The 22,066-nt window shown below is 43.0% G+C and overlaps 1 protein-coding gene across 1 annotated transcript in view; it reads left to right on the top strand.

Annotated features, from left to right (window-relative positions):
• Positions 1-7,922: 7,922 nt before the first annotated feature.
• DHX40 (DEAH-box helicase 40) overlaps positions 7,923-22,066 on the top strand; it is a gene marked incomplete at its 3' end in the record, with an annotated part of 16,737 nt that continues 2,593 nt past the window's right edge. The window contains exons 1-16 of the mRNA XM_080630251.1: positions 7,923-8,140; positions 8,810-8,955; positions 9,281-9,400; positions 10,602-10,832; positions 11,013-11,079; positions 11,652-11,783; positions 13,170-13,269; positions 13,715-13,801; positions 14,294-14,476; positions 15,031-15,111; positions 15,820-15,977; positions 18,116-18,230; positions 18,509-18,617; positions 18,936-19,030; positions 19,563-19,632; positions 20,036-20,259. Coding sequence (XP_080486377.1) covers positions 8,002-8,140; positions 8,810-8,955; positions 9,281-9,400; positions 10,602-10,832; positions 11,013-11,079; positions 11,652-11,783; positions 13,170-13,269; positions 13,715-13,801; positions 14,294-14,476; positions 15,031-15,111; positions 15,820-15,977; positions 18,116-18,230; positions 18,509-18,617; positions 18,936-19,030; positions 19,563-19,632; positions 20,036-20,259 — 2,057 coding nt within the window. The 5' untranslated portion in view covers positions 7,923-8,001. The remainder of the gene's footprint in view (positions 8,141-8,809; positions 8,956-9,280; positions 9,401-10,601; positions 10,833-11,012; positions 11,080-11,651; positions 11,784-13,169; positions 13,270-13,714; positions 13,802-14,293; positions 14,477-15,030; positions 15,112-15,819; positions 15,978-18,115; positions 18,231-18,508; positions 18,618-18,935; positions 19,031-19,562; positions 19,633-20,035; positions 20,260-22,066) is intronic.

The raw sequence follows: 22,066 nt of genomic DNA on the forward strand, positions 1-22,066 counted from the left end.
CTCATTAAATCTTTGGCTAAGCTAAAAAGGCAGAGTGAATAATGTTTTTAATATGCTCAAGAAATCCTCCACGTCAGATGAGATCAGGAGAAGCCATTAGTGAGGATGGACAGGGATTCTTCTCCAAACAAAGGCTGATACTGAGTAATTGCAATCCTACAAACAGAGCATTTGCTTCAAAAAATAACTCATTTACCCAGCATCTGGGGAAGCATCAGAACTTGGTGTTTAATGTAAAGGTAGACTGAAAATAATTAGAACCCTTACAGTTTCACACTTACTTTTCTAATCTACATTGTACTGGAGCCATTATATATTTAATGGGTTTGTTCTGCAGTAATGGGAACGGTATCGCCAAACTCCATTTACACTCAGACACCAGCCTTCAGCAGCTTTGTACTTTTGAATTAAAGGTTAGAGATGAAGCTTTTTCTGAATATGCCCACTTTTATTTTTCATAACAGCCTAAAAAGCTGCTTGCTTTACAGATCAGATGTTTTTTCTACATTGAATTACAGAAAAAGCCCTGTGACTTAACATAATACATAACACAGAGAGTTAGTGCAGGTTTTTATTAGCTCCTAACAGCGGAGGAGCATTTGAGTGACTCTCAAATACCAGTTAACCCTCAAAACACCACAGAAGTCCACAAGTGTTTCAATAACAATTTTATGGGGAGCAAAAAGAGGTGGGTCAACTTATTCACCAACCCATGAATCTGCCTCCAAGTACCTTCCCCATACGTCTCCTTCATTTAATGTTGTGCTGTAAATCCCAGGATTCTCTTCAGAGAAGCGAGTCCGTGCTGGGCTAGCAGTCGTCCTTGCTAGTAATGGACTCAAGCTGCAAAATTTGGATTCAAATCTCAGAGCTGTTTGGATTTAGGATTTCAACTTGCCCATTATAGAAATAAGAAACAGATGGCATTTGCAGGCCTGTTTGGACTCCACACTTCTCATAAGGTCAGTGCTGTTTAAGTCAAGTCAGATTTTAAGTCAGATTCATTTCTGCCTCCGCCACCCTGCCTGTTGCACTAATGGCACACACCAGCACAAAGTATCCCCAGGGCTGGAATCTGTCAAACACTAAGGATATTCTCTGTATCTCAGAAAATAAATATTACCGCTGGTTCTGCTAGTGATGTGAAATTAGTGGCAATTGGGAATGTTTGCAGTGAAGGCCAGAAGGGTCCTCAACGTGCATTTATACATCAAAGTTCCCATATTTTTAGAACTTCACAGCTGAGGACTGTACAATATTTCTTTTTCATCTAATAATGGTTCTGTGAGACACATGGAAGTGCAGGGCTTGATATATTCTTAGCAATTTACACCAAAAAAGCATCTTGCCTCAATTTATCAAGGAGCAGACTCCACTCCTTGAGGCAGACCTGACAGACTGATCCTGCCGGGATGGCTTCCCAAAGGAAGCTGGGGCTTTGTCATCTTTTCAAATTGAGTCTAGGTATCTTCCATTTGGAAGCATTGCTTCAGCTGAACAAATTACTAAATTTAGTATTGAAATAACAGGCTCAAGCTACATTTTGAAGGTGAGATTAGAGTATCTAATAGTCCTGCCTGGCTTTCAGATCTAAATACCATTTAAAATAAGGCTGTTGAGCAAGTTGCTGCCTCTGGCGGTGTATGACTATCTATGGTTGGTTTGTTCTTGTGTATTGCTCACCAGTAACATAGAAATTCTGCCATCCCTTGGAAAGGAGAATTTCACTTGTTCATGATGGCTCCTGATGTGGAGATGACTTTAGCTGGAAAAAGAGATTTACAAAAGCATAGCGTCTCATGTGCTGTGCAACTGATATACACGCCAATAGACTGGCAAATCATGGGCAAGATAAATAAGGTGCTGTTCACAGGGTGTCTATTCAACAGGCCTGCTGCTTTTGTCATGGATACACAAAACTGAAGTATCTAGTAAGAAAACACTTTAATGTTGGTTGAGCCTAACTCTCAGACCAGCTGAGACAAGGGCAGTGCCTGGGGACACAGCAGCTACGATGCTGCAGGGAATGAAGTGCTTAAGGAGAGCTAATGTTTGGTCTATAAAGGCTTCCAGCCTAATGTAGGATTAGTGGAAAGAAAATGGACTGCATATTAAAATTCATGAAGGAGTACAATTTAAGATCCATGAATAACAGGGCCACAATTATGCAGGGGATTTGGTTTTGTTTTTGTTTTTCCAGAGCTGGTGGAAGAAATGAAGTCATTGCCAGGACATGTGTGGTTGCCACGTGCTCTGCCCTTGTTGTGGGGTGCTGTGGAACCCCACGGTTGATGATACTGAAGGGTTAAACACAGGGACCAGAGGAAATTGGGAAATGTGACCTCTGGTCTGTCGACTCACAGAAAAAATACATGAGTTGGTTTTTTGGTGGTCTGTGTGATAGGCCTGTCTCCTTGTCCTTGGAGCTCAGAGATGAGGCTCTGGTAAGGAGGAGCTTCAGTGCTGGTTGGGTCTAGCCAGACCTCTTAACCCGGGGACGTGGCACTTGGGGAATCTCTCACTTTGAACACCCTCTGTGACACATGTAACCTTGGCCAAGTCACTTAATCTTCTGGTGCTCAGCTCCCCCCTACAAAACGAGCTGACCCCAGGCAGAGGGGTGTAAGGGATGAGGTTATTACTGATATGGGAGGCGTGACAGCATCAGTGGTAAGGGATGGGAGGATTTCATACTTGCTTTTTTTTGGTCTTCATTAAGCTGCATGAATCTGAGGTCCTTCAAAATGAGTCTGTGGAAGGAAATTAGCCTGTAACCACCAGTAAGCCTTTAACTGCAGTGTGTGGTGAGGGCTATGGGAAGGGGAGGGAGGCAATGGGTGTCTCCATCACCATCTAATTCTGGGAAACATTGAGGAGATCTAGCTTTTTTAGTGGCTTATCATGAGAAAAGGTCATGCCAGGGGTTAATTCTTCACCCCGTGCTCCCCTCCATGAGGGCAGAGGCTGGGAAAGCAGTCAGCTGCTTTTATTCTCTGATCTTAATATAGAACAAAAGAGTAGTATTTTGTCCTAGATTTAACAGTTGGGGAAATAAAACTACTCTGGGTAGAATGAAATGCTGTCACATACAAGAGGAAAATTCCAGGATAGTTTAGGATGTCTGCTTATTTTACAGTCACAGAAATACATTTAAATCACAGCCATGGTACACTCTAATGGGAATGTAGAGCCTAAGTGAATTATTGATTATTTTGCCCATTTGATAAGGAAGTCAGAAGAGAAATTATGTCTAATATACAAAAATAGATTAGAAGCCTCCCATGGGTTATAAGAGAAGTGCAAGCCTGAGAAGGTCTTAAAATAGCCCTCAGCTTTCATAACTGTAGGTATAAAAGGCCTTGAATTAGTGAAATACTTCAGCTGGAGATACGGAGAGATGGGTCTTGTCCAAGCCTGGTGGATGTTTTTGCCTTGATGGCTCTCAGTAGCTGGGGTGTCTGCTAACTGCCCATAAGTAGCTTGCCTGCCTTCATCTTCTGAGGTGAGTGTGGGAAGAAAATGTTCCGATTTAACATGAAAATCTCAGGCATCATTTAAAGATCGAGGTATTCTCCAATCTCCCCTACCCCAGTCTCCGGGGAGACTGTTCCCATGCCATTCTGCATGTATATTTCTGTACAGAGAATTTCAGTGATCCAAGAGCTGCTTCCTCGGATTGCTGTAAAAGCTTTTCTAAAAACACAGACAGTGCACATCTTTGGCAGTGGCTCTGTACAGGCGTCACTGAATTGTGTCCAATAGTCAGCTCCTCACCTGTCTGGTTCCTGAGCGTGAGCTGACGGATGGACGGATGGATGGACTGTGCTCTGTGTGAGAATGCAAACAGCTGAGCCAAAGCCTAATCCTCCCGCCAGCCTGTGACCTTTTTATTCAGACATGCACCTCGCAGGAGCAGTGATCATTCATGTATGTGGCCTCAGAAACAGCTGCAGAGCTGACACTGCAGTTGAATTTAAAAAGGGTGATGCCTGCGGACGTGTGAGGGTGGTAAATGAACAAAATCAATTGCTAGCCTGTCACAGACCAGCTTGAAAGAAATTAAAACCCCAGGCCTTTAAGAGTAACATTTCAGGCTTGCAGTGACTATGCCAGGTCTCTTGTACTGAAGACAATAAAGTTTGTGCAGAAATGTTTGCAGAACTGGGGCACAGAGACCCAAATCTGTGACTGTGGTTCACTGTATGTCAGGGCTATCGCAGTGGCCACAGGCAGGCAGAGCTATGGAACCCTCGGAGCTGCTGGCTCAGGAAGGAGTAAGGGTTATAGCTTCAGCGCAAGCTGTGCAGGGTTGTCTGGCCAACAGCAAGTGGAACAGCAATTGCTGTAGCAGTTCTCTTACTCTTTGTGCCGGCAGCAGCTAAGTGAGATCTGGCTGAGGAGCTTCTACAGGGGCTATGTCATGCACAGGATAGCAGTTGAGATGTGCTTTCACGGTAGACTGACACTGCAAATCCTCTCCCAGCACAGAAATACTGGTATTTCATGCTGGCAGAGCAATTCCTAACCTGGATCTGACCATACACTGTCCCTTGCCACCTGCTGAACAAAACAAGCTAAGTCAATAGAAGTGCAGATAGCTGCCAGCACTGTATTTCCTGCAGCCTTTTTCAGCAGAAACCTGTGAATGCAGTTATGAGTAACCTGGCTATCCTGGCAGAAGGTTGCTCTAGAAACTGCTGTTTTCCATGGAGCTAAACACAAGGAAAACCTCTTAGTTATGTAGGAGAAAGGCTAAGGCAGCTGATTGTCTCTTCAAAAAGAAGCAGTTAACAAGCAGAGCAAAATTTGAAATGAAACTTGTCAATTTGTAGATGTTTTGTAGCCCGGCACTGTAAGATAGCAGATGGAGGTGTAAAAGGGGCTTTGTTTTTTTGCTGTGTCTAACACCTTCTTTCTACAGCGCTCATCCTCTGTTTTAAGAATAACGCTTTCTCAATAATGACTCACAAGCCAGTACCACAGAAATCCTGGCTGACAGAAGAACTGCTGGTTGGCTGACAGGAGTGCAGCTTGCAGGGAACTTGCAGTTCATTCTGCTTGTCTGTACTGAAATCACAGCTCGGGGATCTTTCTTCTAGAAAGTGGCCCTACTCAGAGATTCCAGGCACAAGGCAATTATCTGCCTTCACTCGCTCAATGTAATTAATAGATGTGGTTTTCTTCACAGGCACCAAGGGATGCCGTGTGCATCATGGAATGCACCACTTTGTCCAAGGCAAGGGGAACAAAATTCCACAGGAAGTCAAGCCTTTCCTCTGGGAAGATGGATAAACCTGTGCTGTGCAAGTAGGGGCTGGAATATTCCCCATATCCTACTACATCTCTGCTAATCAGGAAAAATACCCTCTCCTCCAAAAGGAAAAAAAAAGACATCCTCAGGCATAATTCAGCACAGCAAGCTGGCAGACATACAGCCCTCTATCACCTCACAGAATCTGCAGTTATGTGTAAAGCTAAACCTTAGAAAAGAGCAATTTCAGTCTCCCTGGCAAACCTGAAAGTAACCACGCGGGCCTGTGCAAGGCAGCTACTGACAGAGCAGCTGCACGGGTAGAAATGCATTTTTACAGTTATTGGAGCAGGGAATTGTGGTAGGATTACTGGGTTTTCCCTCCAGCCCTGCCTTTGATTTGTGGTGTGTGCAGACCCCTTAATTTGTTTCTGTTTTGCCCATCTGTGAAACTGAGATAAGACCACAAGGGAATTGTAGAGTGTGGTTCATTAATGTTTATTAGACAGAGGGAAATCCTTAAATGAATGGCACCGTGTTCCAGGAGCACAAAGTTCAAGACTGCAAAGAGGTTGATTAAAACCAAATTCGCTATTCCCAGGTTAAGAGGACAAAAAGAAAATTGAAAAACCTTACCTGCTTCTGTGCCTGCCAAAAGCAGTATGTGATTTAAATAAAATCAAGCAGAATGTGTAAGTGTGTATGCATTCATGCAGACGTATATATCCATGAAAACACTTACCAGTAAACGTACACCAAATAGTGTTATGAAGTGTAAAGTTTCCCATTAGATACAATACAGCAGTGTATGTGATCACCATTAACTAGGTGAGTTACTAGTGGCAACACAGCATTTGTACATTGTGAGGCAATAAATATGCTCTCCTAAAGGGATGTAACAACAAGTAGTGTATTGGCACATTCCATTACATACCTGAATGAACACAGCTATAGACTGCTTACTGTAATCTTGCTGCCAGCCTGACATGTTTTTCATGCTTATAGAGGAGTGTTTAAGTTATTTCAGGTGATTGCTGCTGGAGAGCCCCAGGGAGAAATGGAAGATTTATACACTTTGGTGTTATCCAAAGTAGGAATCTGCATGTTGCAAGAAAAGACCCATGTGCAAAAGATTTGTCAGTAGCCAATGGACAGTTTATGCACTGTTAGAGAAGGGCTTCATCCCTAGAGAAGGGAATCTTGGTTTTGTCAGATTGTTGCAAACATCTCAAAACAATAAACCCCGAGATGTAACCTCAGGTATCTCTCCTAGTTGTGGTACTGTAATGACACAGTTCCTGCAATGCTATCTTATCTCTGGCTACTTTAGAAAGGAAACGCAGAACACCAGCTTACCTGCCAGGATTTTACAATGCCAGTTTGTAGACAGGCCAAACAAATACTTACAGGTTAGACATACCTGAAGTTGGCAACATTGAGGACTGATGGAACATTTTCCAAGCTTCAGAGTGCGTCGAAAGCACTCAGCCCTCACAGGGATGCCTGAGCCTGTAGGTAAATATTCCTCCTATTGTGTCAGAGGTAGAAATTGAGGTGATTGATGATAACCGGAGTCAGTAGGTGGCCTAAATTCAGTCATGGTATGGTGACAAATTCACTGTGTGATTCTTGTCATTGGTATATAGCCTAACTGAGTGTGAAATATCAACAGACACAGGGTTTGTAAGGGAAACAAACGTTAGGACACACAGACAAGACACAATGCAAACACTGTGCTGTAGCAGGAACAGGGATTTCCCAGCTAGGCACAAGCTGGGAAGCTGGACTGCAGGCTGGTGTAAGTTGAATGTACATCGCTTGCCACCTGCAGGCCTTATGTGAACTCACAGACATTCCTAGAGAGCTGTGGCCTTTGATCTGGCCTCAGGCAGCAGAAACAAGCGTCCTCAGTATGGTAAATCACAGAGACTTGTCATTTTAAGGAGCTGTTTTCCCTCCATCGTGTGTCTTCCCACACCCTGTCCATGGCGAGGGGCTATTTTACCCGTGCAGGGGGAACCGCTGGTTACATCACCTGCGAGCAGCTCTGTCTGGGGCCTACAAGGACATCGGAGAGGGAGTCCTCATCAGGGACTGCAGCGACAGGACGAGAGGTGGTGGGTTCAAACTTGAACAGGGGGAGTGCAGGTTAAACATAAGGCCCAAGCTCTTCCCTGTGAGGGTGCTGAGGCGCTGGCCCAGGGTGCCCAGAGAAGCTGTGGCTGCCCCATCCCTGGCAGTGCTCAAGGCCAGGTTGGACACAGGGGCTTGGAGCAACCTGCTCTAGTGGAAGGGGTCCCTGCCCGTGGCAGGGGTTGGAGCTGGGTGAGCTTTAAGGTCCCTTCAACCCAATTCACTCTTACTCGACGATTTTACACCCCAGTTCAACTGCACCAGGCCTGGAGGGGCTGAGGCGCTGGGCTTGGGAGAGCCAGAGGCAGCCCAGAGGAAAGGTGCCTCTGGCTCCCTTGCATGGGCAACGTCCCTCAGGAAGGACCAAGTCCCACTGTGAAAAATGGCACCAGATTTTGGGGAAAATACAACGGTTTTGGCTAAGGGCAGGCGGTACAACCCGCGCGGACCCGACACGGAGCAGCGGGCGTGGCTTCGTGGGGCGGGGCTTAAGGAGGAGGGCCCCATGCAGCTGCGTAAACAGTGATGTCATCACGTGCGCGCCGGCGCCACTTCCGTGTGTGTTTCCGGGCCGGGGGTTGTGTTGTACCGGGCGGGCCGGGGGGGCTGCAGCCGCTATGGCGGGAACCAGCCTGCCCATCTGCAGGTACCGCCGCGCTCTGGTGGAGGCCGTGAAGGAGCAGCCCTTCCTCATCGTCACCGGCGAGACGGGCAGCGGCAAGAGCACGCAGCTGCCCAAGTACCTCTTCGAGGCAGGTAACGGCCGCGGAGGGGGGAAGCCCTTAAGAGCCCCCTCGGCTCTGCGGCCTCGGCCCCGAGACGTGGGAATGGGCACAGATACCTGGGGTAACGCGCCTGTCACATCGCGGGGGCGCGGCCTCCAGCCGGGCCGGGCCCTGCCCGTGGTGTGCGGTGACAGGAGGTGACTTGATTGAGGTTGTTCAGCCTGGAAAAGAGAAGGCTCCTGAAGGGGAGACCTTAGAGCTACAAGGGGCTACAAGAAACCTGGAAAGGGGCTTTGGTCAAGAATACATAGTGATACAGCAAGGGGAATGGCTGAAAGCTGATGAGGTAGATTTAGATTACATCTAAGGCAGAAGCTCTTCCCTGTGAGGGTGCTGAGGCGCTGGCACAGGGTGCCCAGAGAAGCTGTGGCTGCCCCATCCCTGGCAGTGCTCAAGGCCAGGTTGGACACAGGGGCTTGGAGCACCCTGCTCCAGTGGAAGGGGTCCCTGCCCGTGGCAGGGGTTGGAGCTGGAGCAGCTGTAAGGTCCTTTCCAGCTCAAACTAGTCTGGGATTCTATGACAGATTAAACCCTTTAAACAAAAAAACTCAGACTGTATACGTATTATGTTGGTGCTTGTGTATAAATGGACTCTGAGCGGCACTACTCAGTGTCCCTGTTCTCCCCATTTCTCCTATAGGCCTTGCCAAGCATGGAGCCATTGGTGTCACCCAGCCGCGGCGCGTTGCCACCATCTCAGTGGCGCAGCGGGTGGCCGAGGAGATGGGCTGTTCGCTGGGGAGTGTCGTTGGCTACCAGGTCCGCTTCGATGACTGCACCAGCAAGGTAGGGCTCTGTGTTCCTGGCCCTGTTGTCATGGCAGGGTCAGTGGCTGTGGCATAGGTATGGAGTGGTACAGCCCTATTGCCTCTCCTGGGGCACACAGGAGGTTTCAGCCTTGAGAAGCAGTCTGTCCAAACTATGGGAAAGCTGCAGTTATATATATCATATAACTCATTTGATGTAATTTTTTGAACAGGTTACAAGTAAAACATTCCCAAACACCTGTGATCTCAATGTATGTTGAGGACAAGTATGTGATCTCTGTAGAAGTATTTGCTTTGAAGTAAAAATTCAGGATAACAGCTGAATGTCTAATTAAACCTTTCAGGATACTGCTATCAAGTATATGACAGATGGCTGCTTACTGAGGCAAATACTGGTAGACCCCCTTCTTAGCAAGTACAGTATCATCATTTTGGATGAAGCTCACGAGCGGAGCCTCAGCACTGTGAGTGTCACCTTACATCTGTCTTTTCGGGTTACTCTCTCTTTTAGTCAGGTCTGCTTATACCTTTCTTTCACTTCTACGCAGTTACAGAATCATAGAAGAGTTTGGGTTGGAAAGAATCTTGGCTGACTTCACATGGATGTGCTTTAAGCTTTGCTGTCCTAAGACCACGGAACTGCTGCTGTGTTCTCTGTTTATGACATGTTACATAATCTGAAAATAAGATGTGTCCTGTAATCCTGTTGGAATTGTTGTTGCTGTTGGTGCATTTGAAAGCAGTTAAAACTTGTTTGGCTGTTGGATACTTTCCCCAAATTTCCAGGAATTTGAAGTCAGCACAGTGAATGCAAACTTTCTAGAATCCTAATGTAAAAACACCCTAAGCCACACACAAACAAACAAAACCCTAAAACATCTCTATCACTGTAAGGCCTGATGTTTCTTAGGCTGTGTATGTGCCTGTGCAAAGAGATTACGGCTTTCGGGTTCATGGAAGTATCTAGACTGACCTAAGTACCGAAAGCTATCAAATGTCACTCTGACCCTTCTGTGGCAAGTGAAGCGAGACTCAAGTCACTCAGTCCTCAATAGATTATGTTGTGTGTCAAACAACCGACCAGTTCAGCAAATAATCTGCCAGTCCAGCTGGGGAAAAGGGAAAATGCTTTCTGAATCCCAGTTCTGTCCTCAAGCATCTGAGGGTATTGCAAGTAACTGAGCTGGGATGATGTAAGAAGTTGCTGCTCCCTCACCTGTATTTAAGAAGATTTTTAATCTGCAGAGTAAAACAAACTTGCTGAAGTCATAACAATAAATAGTACAGCAAAGGAGGATGCACACTCAGTCAGGTAACGTATGCTGGACAGAGGTGATGACTTTTTAAAATGGGTCTTAGGTAACTGCTTGCAAATGACTTGAGTGTGAGAGTATAAAAATGAAAACCAAAGGCTTTTAAGTTGCACTGATTGTATTTATAGGCAGTGAGGAGAGCTGATAAATTGGTTTCTAGAATATAATTATTTTTTATGTGCTGACAAGCCAGCCAGGGGAGGTGCATGTATTCTTCTTAGTGCTTAGGCCCTGCAAATGTGATTTTCTGTCTTCACTATACTAGCAAGATAAAATCAGTCCCTTTCAAGTTCATCAGGCACTTCTAAGTAAACTGGGGCACTAAAAGAAGTTATTTCTGGTTTTCTGTCAGGATATTTTATTTGGTTTGCTGAAGAAACTATTTCTACAGAAGAAACCACCAGACAGGAAGACGGCAATGAAGGTGGTGGTGATGTCAGCCACCCTGGAGGTAGACAAGCTCTCGGAGTTCTTTGGACACTGTTCAGTGCTGCATATTCCGGGAAGAAGTTATCCTGTCAAGTCGATATTCTGCAACCTGCTCAGCCCCCGGAACACGGACAACCATGCGTATGTTACAGAGGTCTGGCCTGGTTTACTTTGTTTCTGTGTTGTGTTCTTCTGGTATGGTTATCATGTGAAAGACCACAAGAATTAGCTGCTATATTGCTGTGTTCTTAGCATCTCTGCAGGTATAGGAAAGAATTAGTGCTATGATTTTAGAGTGAGATTCCAGCTGTTACTGACTTATTTGTTGTTTCAGGCTGTAAAAGTGACATTGGATATCCACTTAAATGAACCAGAAGGTGACATCTTGGTTTTTCTGACAGGTGAGAATTTTTCTTTCAACAACTGATGGCTATTCCAGGTGAAGCATGACGCTGCCAGCAAAAACCAAAAAGACAGTCCTTCCAATTACTGCCTAGTTTGTCTCAGAGCAGTAAGTAGAGAAGGGAAAGTTGCAGATTGGCACACAGAGTCCTGTGAAGTGACAGTTTTCAGAGTATGATTAGGTATATCCATGTCTATGGGATCAGATAAGAAGACATTAACTTAAAAATCCTTTCTTCCTATGCCAGATTTACTCTGTGTTGTCCATGTTGTCTATCTTATTTTCTTGCTAATTCAGGAAGGGAAAATTTGTTTAGCTGCAAAGCCCTACATCAGTGTAGAGGCCAGGCACTTACCCATTCATCTTTTAAGGAAAAGCCTTGGTGAGAGGTGCCGTGGTAAGACTGGATGTCACCTCCTTATCTAACTGTCATAAATAGTCCTTCCTTCTTGTAATTGTATTGATGATTCTTTTAACGTTGGCAAAACAATCTTGTTTCAAGATGCTGCAAACTAGGAAGGCAGAGTTGCAGCTACATAAGGTGTTTTAATGCTCTTATATGTTTTTTAGGTCAAATTGAGATAGAAAGAGCTTGTGACTTACTTTTCAAGAAAGCAGAATCCATTGATTACCGATATGAAGTACATGATCGATCTATTGAAGGCCTGCTTATCTTACCATTATATGGGTCAATGTCAACAGGTCAGTGCATGACATCATATGGAACTTGACATCCATAAATGTTAACCGCAAGAGTTGTTATAAATAGTATCCTAATAAAGTATTTGTTTTGTAATTGGAAAAAAATGGCATTCATTAACCCGTTTGTTACAATACTGTAGCACTATGGGGTTTTTTGTCATGTTCATAAACTTATCAAACGTTAGCCTTCTCTGTACTGGCACAGAATCCTCCAGACAAAATTCATGTCCACTGGAAGTGGCATTGAGGTCTCCAGCTTAGAAAGGGCATATTGTGTAACTGAAACTTCAGATGTCTTATTTAGGCACATTTTATTTTATATGGAAAAGATATTACCAGTAGGTCTTTTTGTGATGAGAGTAGACCTGTAAGGGAAGATAGAAGTAGTTGCATGTCACACAATACAAGAAAGTACAGGTTATCAGAGTGAGTCTGTTTTATTTGGCAGCAATACCACAGTTGGTTTCAAAGAGTTAAAGACAAAGGCCTTTTGACCTTTACTGAGCACAGACACTGTATTTTCAAGGTGAACTTTAGTGTGGTGTTTAAATGTGTGGGTGTGGTTATGTAGAATGCCAAGAGGTTGAATAAGTGTTCAAAAGAGCAGGACAACAGTTTCCATGTGGAAGTACTGCTGAGAGGAAAAAACTGGTAATGATCAGCAGAGAGGGAGCAAAACTTTTACCTTCTTGAATGAGCAAAATGAAAAGTTGCGTAAAAGAAAGGTAGAGCTTCTTCCTTACTCCATGATAGGTGTTGGATTCCTGACTGAGAGTGATATTTTGTCTGTTTCTTTAGTGGCAGTTTCTAAGAGGCCGTTGTATCTGCATATTTTTAGATGCACAAGAGAAATTTTTAATTAAAGACTTTTTTATATTTTTCAAGTATTGTGAATGAGAAAATTTCAGGGGAAAGGTGAATTTCTACTTCCCCTTTTTTGTTCTTTGGAAAGGCAAATGAATTAGTAGAAACTGCACATGCTGCTTTGTTACATCTTAAAATAAGACTTGCTGGAAGCATGGAGGGTTTAACTGAATCTTCACCTTCACTTGCTCTGATTGTTAAAGACCTTCAAATCCTTTATGAAGATTCTGTTAAGACCACCTTGTTTGTTTTTCCCTAGCTCTGGGTTAGGAAATATCCAGGAGAGTTGGCCTTTTTTGATCTCAAAATCTTGATTTTGCAAGCAGTAAAGAAGATATTCTTTGATTTCTGGTATACGCTAAAGTAGTACCAAAGCTGTACTTCAGAATGTTATGTGATTCACTTTCTGATTTCATTCAACTGACTTTCAATAAGCATTTGAGTTTGTGCAGCGTTAGAGATACGGTTTGAAATCAGCACATTGTAACATAACAGTCTTTGACTGACCAACTGTCATTTTAGATCAACAGAAAAGGATATTTTTGCCAGCTCCCAGAGCCATTAGAAAATGTGTGGTATCGACAAACATCGCTGCGACATCTCTGACAATTGAAGGAGTCAGGTACTGTTTCCTGTTCTTCCTAAAAGCTGTAACAGGGAATTCAGAAAGTTCTACTGAATTTGAAAAGAAGTGTCTGAATTCCTTCCACTACTAGACCTGCTCAATGATTACCTGTTACCTTTTTTGTTTATGTAGTGAATGATGAAACCCTTGATTGTATTATGTAGTCTTACAGACGACTAATATTGCTGGACCCTAATATGAAACCAAATCTCAGCTCCTTTAAAGGAGTATAGTCTCCTTGGGTGCTGGGAGGTATTATCTGTAACATCCTATAGACTGAACCATTGCAGGGCTGCAGCTGAACAGCAAAGTGCAGTGACCTGTTTGCAGCAACTGTAGGGTAGATGTGTTCTCGCTTTGATTACGTACATGTGGCAGTTACCGGTCTGTCTCCTGAGACCTCTGTTGTTTTTTCCTCTGACAAAGTATGAATCTTTTTCAGATATGTAGTAGATAGTGGATTTGTGAAGCAGTTGAATCATAACCCGCGAGTTGGCTTGGACATCCTGGAGGTGGTTCCCATTTCAAAGTAAGTTTTAAAAAGGTCACATGTTTGGTGCTTCTTGGAGTTGCCCTGACAATACTGTGTGTTGGATGATCTTTAAAATGAAAAAAGGGGCGTGGGATGGCTTTGAGGCTCCATAATTTAAAGCCTTCTTGTTTGCTGCTAAGCAGAAAGTGGTTCAGGACACAAAATTTTCTGTAAGTTACAGGCAGTAAGGAATTGACAATGCATTGTCTGTAGTCTGAGCAGTGGCTCACACGTTATCCTGTGTTTGCTGAATACAACAGTCTGATTCAGAGAAGCTTAAAAAAAAAATCTTCCGTTGTACAGAAATGCTTCTTCGTGCTGCTAGCTCTTGTATAGCTGGAGTTCTCAGTTGCTGCACAGTGTAATATATCTTCCATCTGCAAGTATAGAAACTGCTATTAGTTTATCATAGTTACAGTGTGCTGCTTTGAGTAATAACAGAAGGGATCAAGAGTTTGGTCTTTTTTCCCCTGCTTTTCTGTTTGGAAGGAGCGAAGCAAAGCAACGAGCTGGCCGAGCTGGCAGGACATCATCTGGAAAGAGCTATCGGCTGTACAGCAAGGAATTTTGGGAGCAGTGCATGCCTGATCACACTGTGCCAGAGATCAAGAGAACCAGTCTGACATCTGTCATCCTGACCTTGAAGTGCCTTTCTGTGCATGATGTCATAAGGTAACCTCCATGGAGGGGGGATTAACATTTTCTTCCTGTCAGCAGCAAGGCAGCTGAGGCTCCAGGAGTGTGTTGGCAGGAGGCAGGATTGTCTCTGGCCGACTGTGGCAGTTGGATACAATCAGCTTTTCTGTTGTTCTCCCCAGTCATTAATGCCAGATTGTATCCTGAGCTCAAGTTCAGTTTGAGGTTCTGCTAAAACTTAGCTCCCTCTCTCCAAAATTAAATAGTTAATAGTGTTCCTTTAAAATACCCATATTTTGTATCCCAAAAGCTTCATCTCTGTGTAATTGTTTAATTTTAAAATCATACACATGCAGAGAATGCAGTTCATCTTTGGAAGTGCCATGCTGGGATTTGTCATTGTAATTCTTTAGCATGAGGCTGTACACGTAGTTACATACCCATATGCTGAAGATGCTCATGTGCACTTGGGTCACAAACCTGTACTGGAAGGTTAAAACAATATTTTAATAAATATAAAAACCAACAATGCTTTTCTGAGTCTGAACAGTGAGATGTTTTGGGTTTTTTAATCTTACTTTTTACTATAGGTTTCCCTATTTGGACTGCCCTGAAGAAAGGCATATTTTAGAAGCTCTCAAGCAACTTTACCAGTGTGATGCTATTGACAGGTAAAAAAGAGGTGTAGTCTCTACAAGAATTTAATGGTTTAAGTGGTGTTAGGGAGTTGTTCATGTGGATTAAAGTACTTCCCCCAGCAGTAGAATATGTTTCCTTATTAGACCAGGAAGTTAACAAGTCTGTTCTAATATACTGTCTGTAAAATTAGGGTTAGAGTATGACTTAGGACTTGGGAGGTACAGAATAATTTCTCCACATTGTCCTGGAGTTCCTGAGTGACCTCAGACAAATTACCTCAGCTCTGTGTGCTGTAGTTCCTGACAGCAGAACCCAGACTGTTGTGATGAAGGTACTTAGGCAGTAGCTGTGAAGCCCATCCAAGAGCACAGGACAGGAAGTGAGATCTCAGCCTAAGCTTCCAGGAATTCTTCTTGGGGGAAAAAAATACATAAATTAACCCCCCTTTAATCTTAGGCATCAGATAAACTTACAGGGCTGGGTTTGCCGGCCATGGAGCAGGTATAAGGAAGCTGGAGAAAGGTGAAACATTCTTCTGCTAGTGACATTTGCTTCATGTCTCCAGCACCTACCTGGGCACACACAAACTGCGATGTTGCAACAGTCCAGAGGGAAATGCTTCTTTCGTGCTCTTTATCAGTATATAGTGGCTGGCATTGTGTGTGCACATTCCAATTTATGTTTAAACACAGTTTTGTTGAATCTGGTATTTGAATCTTTTTTTTTTTTCCTGGGATAAGGAGAGGCCACGTGACAAGACTGGGTGAATTCCTGGTGCAGTTTCCCCTCCCTCCCAACCTGACCTGTGCTGTCATAAAAGCTGCTTCTCTTGACTGTGAAGACCTGCTGCTTCCCATAGCAGCCATGTTGTCTGTGGAAAATGTCTTTATTCGTCCAGGTAGGAAGCCCCTTATCCCAAAGCACAGCCTTGGTTGGGGGGGAATGACAGGGACATCTCTGTCCAACCAGGCAATGGTCAGGCAGCACGCATGCTTCACCTGGAGACCTGCAGCTTCTCCCTTGGTAGTTTTTGGTGCTAATAGTTTGTGAGGCCACAGTATCTTATAGGTATATCTCAAGGTTATAAGCAGGTACTGATTCTGTATTTTGCCCAATGGAGCACAAGCCTTTACTTCAGTGTAAGGATACTCCTGCCAAGGAGCAAGTTTGTCTCAGCTGAGCCCAACACTGGTGAGAGATATTAAATGAATGCTTTAAACAACACTTACATTACAGTGTGAGGAAGCGTCCTCAAGTGCAGTGCCTTGTCTCCCACAGTACATTGTAGCAGGTCTGTAGAGAAGAATGGTAAGATTAGGACAAACACGTAATGGTACTTGGCCCAAATGCTTTTATAGCTTTCTGTAGTCTTGGAGTCAGGGCACACTGGACACGAGGAACTGGACAACAGCTGTTCCTTCAAAATAGCGTGGAATTGGGTTGCATTTGTCCTAAGGCTGTGAGCTGTAAAGCAACATATGGGTGAATGGATTGCTGAGAGGTTGTAAGAGGGGGAACTGTGTCACAGGAGGGAAAGAAAAAGAAAACCCACCAAAAAAACAACCAAAAAAACCCCCAAACCTCAGAAAAACCCCATCAAAAAACCCACCAAACCCCTCCAGAAATCCAGACTGCATTACAGCAGGTGTTTTGCTGTTGGTCGAAGTACAGACAACAGGGACTGATTAATGTTCTTAACAAATGGGGTTGCTGCCTCTGGATTGACTTCTCTGTTCAATAACTCTGTTTAACCAAATAAACCTGTGAAGTTACTGTGAGAAGCTCAACACTGACTCAATTTCCAGTGTTTTTCTAGATGGAAAATATAATTCTGCTGTGGTTCCAAGCTAGCACCTCTCACTAGCGTGAAACTCACTCTGCTATTTCATCTTTCCTATCTTCTTTCCCTTACTGTCTGCCTCCCTCTTTCCCCATCAATGTGCTACATATAGTCTTTATAGGTAGCATAGCCTTTGTGGGAGACCTTTGTCCTTTCTAGTCACTCATTGGCTTTTGTCCAGTTATCTCTGTAGTCTATTAACTGTGCCCATTAGTGCAACAGCTAAAGACACTGCTGACAGTACTGATAGCCTGGATTCTGCTCTGGGGTCTTTGCCATTCCCACAAATGTGCATTTGCTTTCCCATCCTCCATCTGGCAGTATGCCCTTGTTATCTGTTCAGCTAGCTAACTCACAGCATGCTCGTTACTCTCCAGCAACCCTGTACATCAGGACACAGACACAGAGACTCCCATCCTGAAGGCACTTGCTCATGTGCAATATGTATATGAAAAGGCTTTCTTAATTTCTTGGTGTTATTTTTAATACCCACAAACTTCTGGCATTGTCTGCAGGACAGCAGCAACAGGATGCATTTGCCTTTGCAGCCTCTCTGCTAAGAGGAATGGGTTGTTCTGGGGACAAAATTCTTTGGGTATTTAAAACTTGAAGTAACACTTTGGAAATGTTGCTTTTGCCTGGTACATTCCCAGCATTTAGTGAAGGTAAATTCCCACTAAACTCACGGATCACATTTTTAATAGTCTCTTATTTACTTAAGATTTCCATTACTGTGTGACTTGAGTATGAGGACAAAAGCAGAGTTAAATAGATCAGATTGTGCTTTGATGGGGTGGTTTCAACAGTCTTGTTTTTCTCTCAGGACAAAGCTTTCACTTGACCCCTGTGAGCTGTTTGTTTCAGGTCACTGTTCTGACATCTTTCCATGTCAACATCTTAATTGGTTGTAAGAGGGAAATACGTAGAACGTTTCTTTCTAAGAGGCTGGAATTCTTCATCTCTACTCCTGAGTGATGAAATTAATCACCGATTTATTAGCATATACCTGTTCTTGTTCAGTAGTAGTAGAAGGAGGAAGAACTGTCAATGCAGCTGCAGAGGAGAGACAGATATGAAAATAACATGAAAAGAGCCAAGGCTGTCAAACACACTTTGGAGGAATGCTAATAGAAAATTAAGTAGGGGAGATAAATAAAAACTACTTTGCTAATGTGAGATGTAACTTACTTCCTTAGGTGATCCTCAGAAACAAAAGGAGGCTGAGCTTCAACACCAGGAACTTTCCTCACAAGTGGGAGGATGCAATGACTTTGCAACCCTCTTAAATATTTTCGAACAGTGCAAAGCAAGGTATAACATGATTCCTTACATTGGGTGGTTTATGCATTGCTCATTACTCCCAGCTGCTGATGTAGATATATTTTGTACATGCACGTGTATGTACTCATAGCTAATTGCAGATTTATTCCTTATTGTCATCTGTAAGTTCTGTCAAGACACTTATTATTTAAATGAACAAAGTATCTGGCTGTGTAAGCTGCCTTCTTTGGCATAACAAAAAATAGAGGCTACTTTCTGCCTGCAGCTGACAAAGGGCTTCTTTATAATACAAGTATTTCTGTTCTCAGCAAGTCTCCTTCGGCTTGGTGCCAGAAATACTGGATCCATTGGAGAGCTTTAAAATCTGCTTTTAGTGTGGAAAAACAGCTTCGGGAAATAATCAGTAAACTGAAACAGGTAAAAATTGAATTTTTTAATATCACTGAGTTATCTAAGTTTATATTTAAGACATGTACTGGACTACTGAGCCTTTGCCAGATGGTTGCTCTCTTTCTCCAGTAGAAACTAATCCACTTAAATACTTATTAGAGCATCCTTCTTGTAGCTTCTGTAACTAACAGATATGATGCTGGTAACAAGCAAGAAGAGGGTTTTTCTCCTTTCCATGTGGTTTCTGTATGGTGGGAAACCCAAAGTTTGAAATCCATGGGATGGAAGGAGTACAGCCACTTTTTCTTTAGGAAAGATCCTAATTCACATTTGTTGTTTCCGTAGCTGCCAGACTTCCCTAAAGAGACATTTGAAGGTTCCAAAACTGAAATACTAAGAAGATGTCTATGTGCAGGATACTTTATCAATGTAGCTAGGAGGTAAGTAATGAAGTTTGGAGAATTGGGTGGAAAAGATATTATGCGTATCCTTTAAAGGTGTACCTGCATATTGAAACAGAATAGTAAGGCTGTGTGATGTTAAAAGCAGCAATTGCAGCTGAAGGTGGTGTTTCTGCACAGGGCTAGATGCCTGGTGGGTACACTGCTTTTCACTCTCATTACATTCTTGGAATAGTTGTTTTTTCTGTCTGTGAAATGAGCTTGCAAGGTGATGAATAGTTCCAGATATGAAACTAAAGGTCTTGGAAATCTCCAGTTATCATGGCTGTCAATTCCAGTCTCAGTCACAAACCCTGTTTATTATTGCGTTATGTTGCAATGTTTCTGCAGTAAATTAGACAGTTATATTTTATTTCTCATTTTTTTGCAGTTTAATTCTGGAAGGATCTTTCTCTGCTTATATATTTGAGTATTTTCTTCTATACTGCTGCTGATTTGCTTAGTTTAGTGCTGGTGTCTAATCATGTTTCATCATTTTTAATTTGGTTTTTTTTTTCCCCAAACCTTTCAGATCTGCAGCCAAGACATTCTGCACAATGGATGGACATGGCAGCATAGTCTATATCCATCCTTCATCTACAGTAAGTTACCAAAGTTTGTTAATAAAATGGCAAAGGTTCTATAAAAGGATTAAGAGACAGGTCCCTGCGAACACTTGCTTCTTCTGTTTGGTTTGTCCTGACTTACGGCCAGGAGAAGCATCAGTGTTCATCTTGAGAGTGGGGAAAAGCCTTACTTCTTCAATTTTAATAAATGTTTGTCTTATGAAATGAGTGTGACATATGCTGAGGTTTTATCTCTGGCTCTTTGGAGTTCTTGAGCAATTTTAAGGAAGTCTACATGCCTTAATTTCCCTGTCTGAGCATTTAGGATAACATCAGCTTTCTCTCATTCTTACGTCTGCATTGGAAGATATTCCAATGGAGGGTGCTTTAGAAATAAAAGTTCTTTTACCAGTTCTGAAATAATCTTTTAATTTTTCAGCTACACAACCAGGAGACTCTCCTCGAGTGGATCATCTTCCATGATGTCACAGTGACATCCAAAATCTACATCCGGACAGTATGTCCTGTTCGCTATGAATGGGTCAAAGACTTGTTGCCCAGATTGCATCAGATTGATGCGTATGAACTGAGCAGTGTGGCACGGGAAGAAGTAACTGAAGAGGAAATAACCAAGTGGAAAAATAAGGAGGACCTTAAGAGGCAGTATGGTAAGCGCACTACTAGTCCATAGCTATGGCATATATAGTTTCCTTGGTTGTTTTGGACGTGTGTGTATATTATGCTATTGAATGCATTCGGTATTAATCCGGATGTGCTTAATGTGTTTGATATGTGTAGCTCTAGCTGTTTCCTTGTCTTACTACAGCTTGTAATCCTTATTTCCCTGCCTCTGCGGTGCAGGAGTGTAGTGGCGTTTGCTTACTGGTTCTTATCATGCTCCCCCCTTCTTCTGGTTTACTGTAGCTGACAGGAGCAGAACTTTAACACAGAGTTGAATAAAAGCATTTTAAGTGTGACCATTATTTAAGTTTGTGAAGGGTATCTAGCCATAGATACCCAAAATAGTACGGTCCTGAGAGAGAGAGAAGGTCTAAGGGCTATGGAGCGGTGGCAGGAATTAAAAAAAACCCACCCCAAACCCCCACCAAACAAAAAACGTAGAGAAAAGTGCCACATTTTGGTGAATGTCTCATTCTGACAAGGAACTTAATGCCATATGTTTAAATAGTCAGTTTTAATTAAAACTGATGCCTGCTAACTGATGTGGCTGCTTGACATTCTTTGAATTCTTCCGTCAGCAGGTTTCACCAGGCAGCCAAGTATTCAAAGGGCCTCCTTACTCCTGAGATGACCCTTTCAAAACATTGATTTACTGTTCAGTACAGGCACTGGCTGTAGAAATTCTCTTGTTTTCTTAACAATACAAAAAATGTAGCCTCCTGTGCTCAGCCCACTGTCTCTTTCTGTCCTGCATTATTGTATAAAACAACTATTTTAAATGCTAAAAACATGAACTGGATTTGTTTATAATTTTTCTGGAAAGTATATTTGTATTATTGGATAATGCAGAGGAGCCTCATCTATTTTGCTAAAGCCCAGGGAGCTGAGGTTTGTTCTTTTTGACCCCCTTAACTTTTTCACTTCATCAGGCAATTGTAAATTAATTTGAGCTTAGTATTGACTTTACAGATGTTGTATTTCTGGGAGCTTCGTTATAGATAGGTGGCTGAATAGCTGCCAAAGGCTTCATTAGTGCCCATTGGAAGGAAGGGCTGTAGCATGAGCTGAATTATTATTTGACTCCAAGACAGAATAATTACAAATACTCCAATAATTAATGCTGATTAAAGCTCCTTCCTCGTATTGAAGAATGTGGTGCCCAGCCCCAGAGCCTTGGGAACAGGCTGCAGTGACTGCTTCATTCACACAATATTTATGCACTCAGAGTCTTTGAATGATTTTTTTAGTAGTATTATAATTGTAAATCTTATTTTTAACTGAAAATATTTCCTGCTTTTCCTCTGGGAGAAGCACTCCCAAGGTCTCAGCTCAGGGGGAGTGCATTTCTAATGGTGTGTGACCTGGAGTATTGGGCTTTTCCCACTCCTTTATCTGTATGTTATCCTCTCCCTTCCCTCCTACCTCTGGAAATTTATACAGATAGTGCTGTCTTTCTCCTGCCTAAACATCAGTCTGAGATATGTAATTTAGAGAAGAAACAGGTGCATAGGACACAAGATGCATTGTATTTCTTTCAATAGAAAGCAAGAGGTCTGTGTAGGGATGAGCCCAGCTGCAGATTGTCATGGGAATTAAGGCATGATTTTTATTTTTCACTTTTTTCCCTTTCCCACTGAGGTACAGTCTGTCCTCTCTGGAATTCATTCAAACGACTGACTGGGTCTTGAAAAACATAAGAGATTCTGCTGGGGGGCTTGGGTATTTTACAGATAGTAGGAATTGTAATGCTTGGGGGTTATTTTGACACAGAAGAGTGTATTTCTCTCTC

The sequence above is a fragment of the Psittacula echo genome (genome assembly GCF_963264785.1).
Source record: "Psittacula echo genome assembly, chromosome: 15".
NCBI lineage: Eukaryota > Metazoa > Chordata > Aves > Psittaciformes > Psittacidae > Psittacula > Psittacula echo.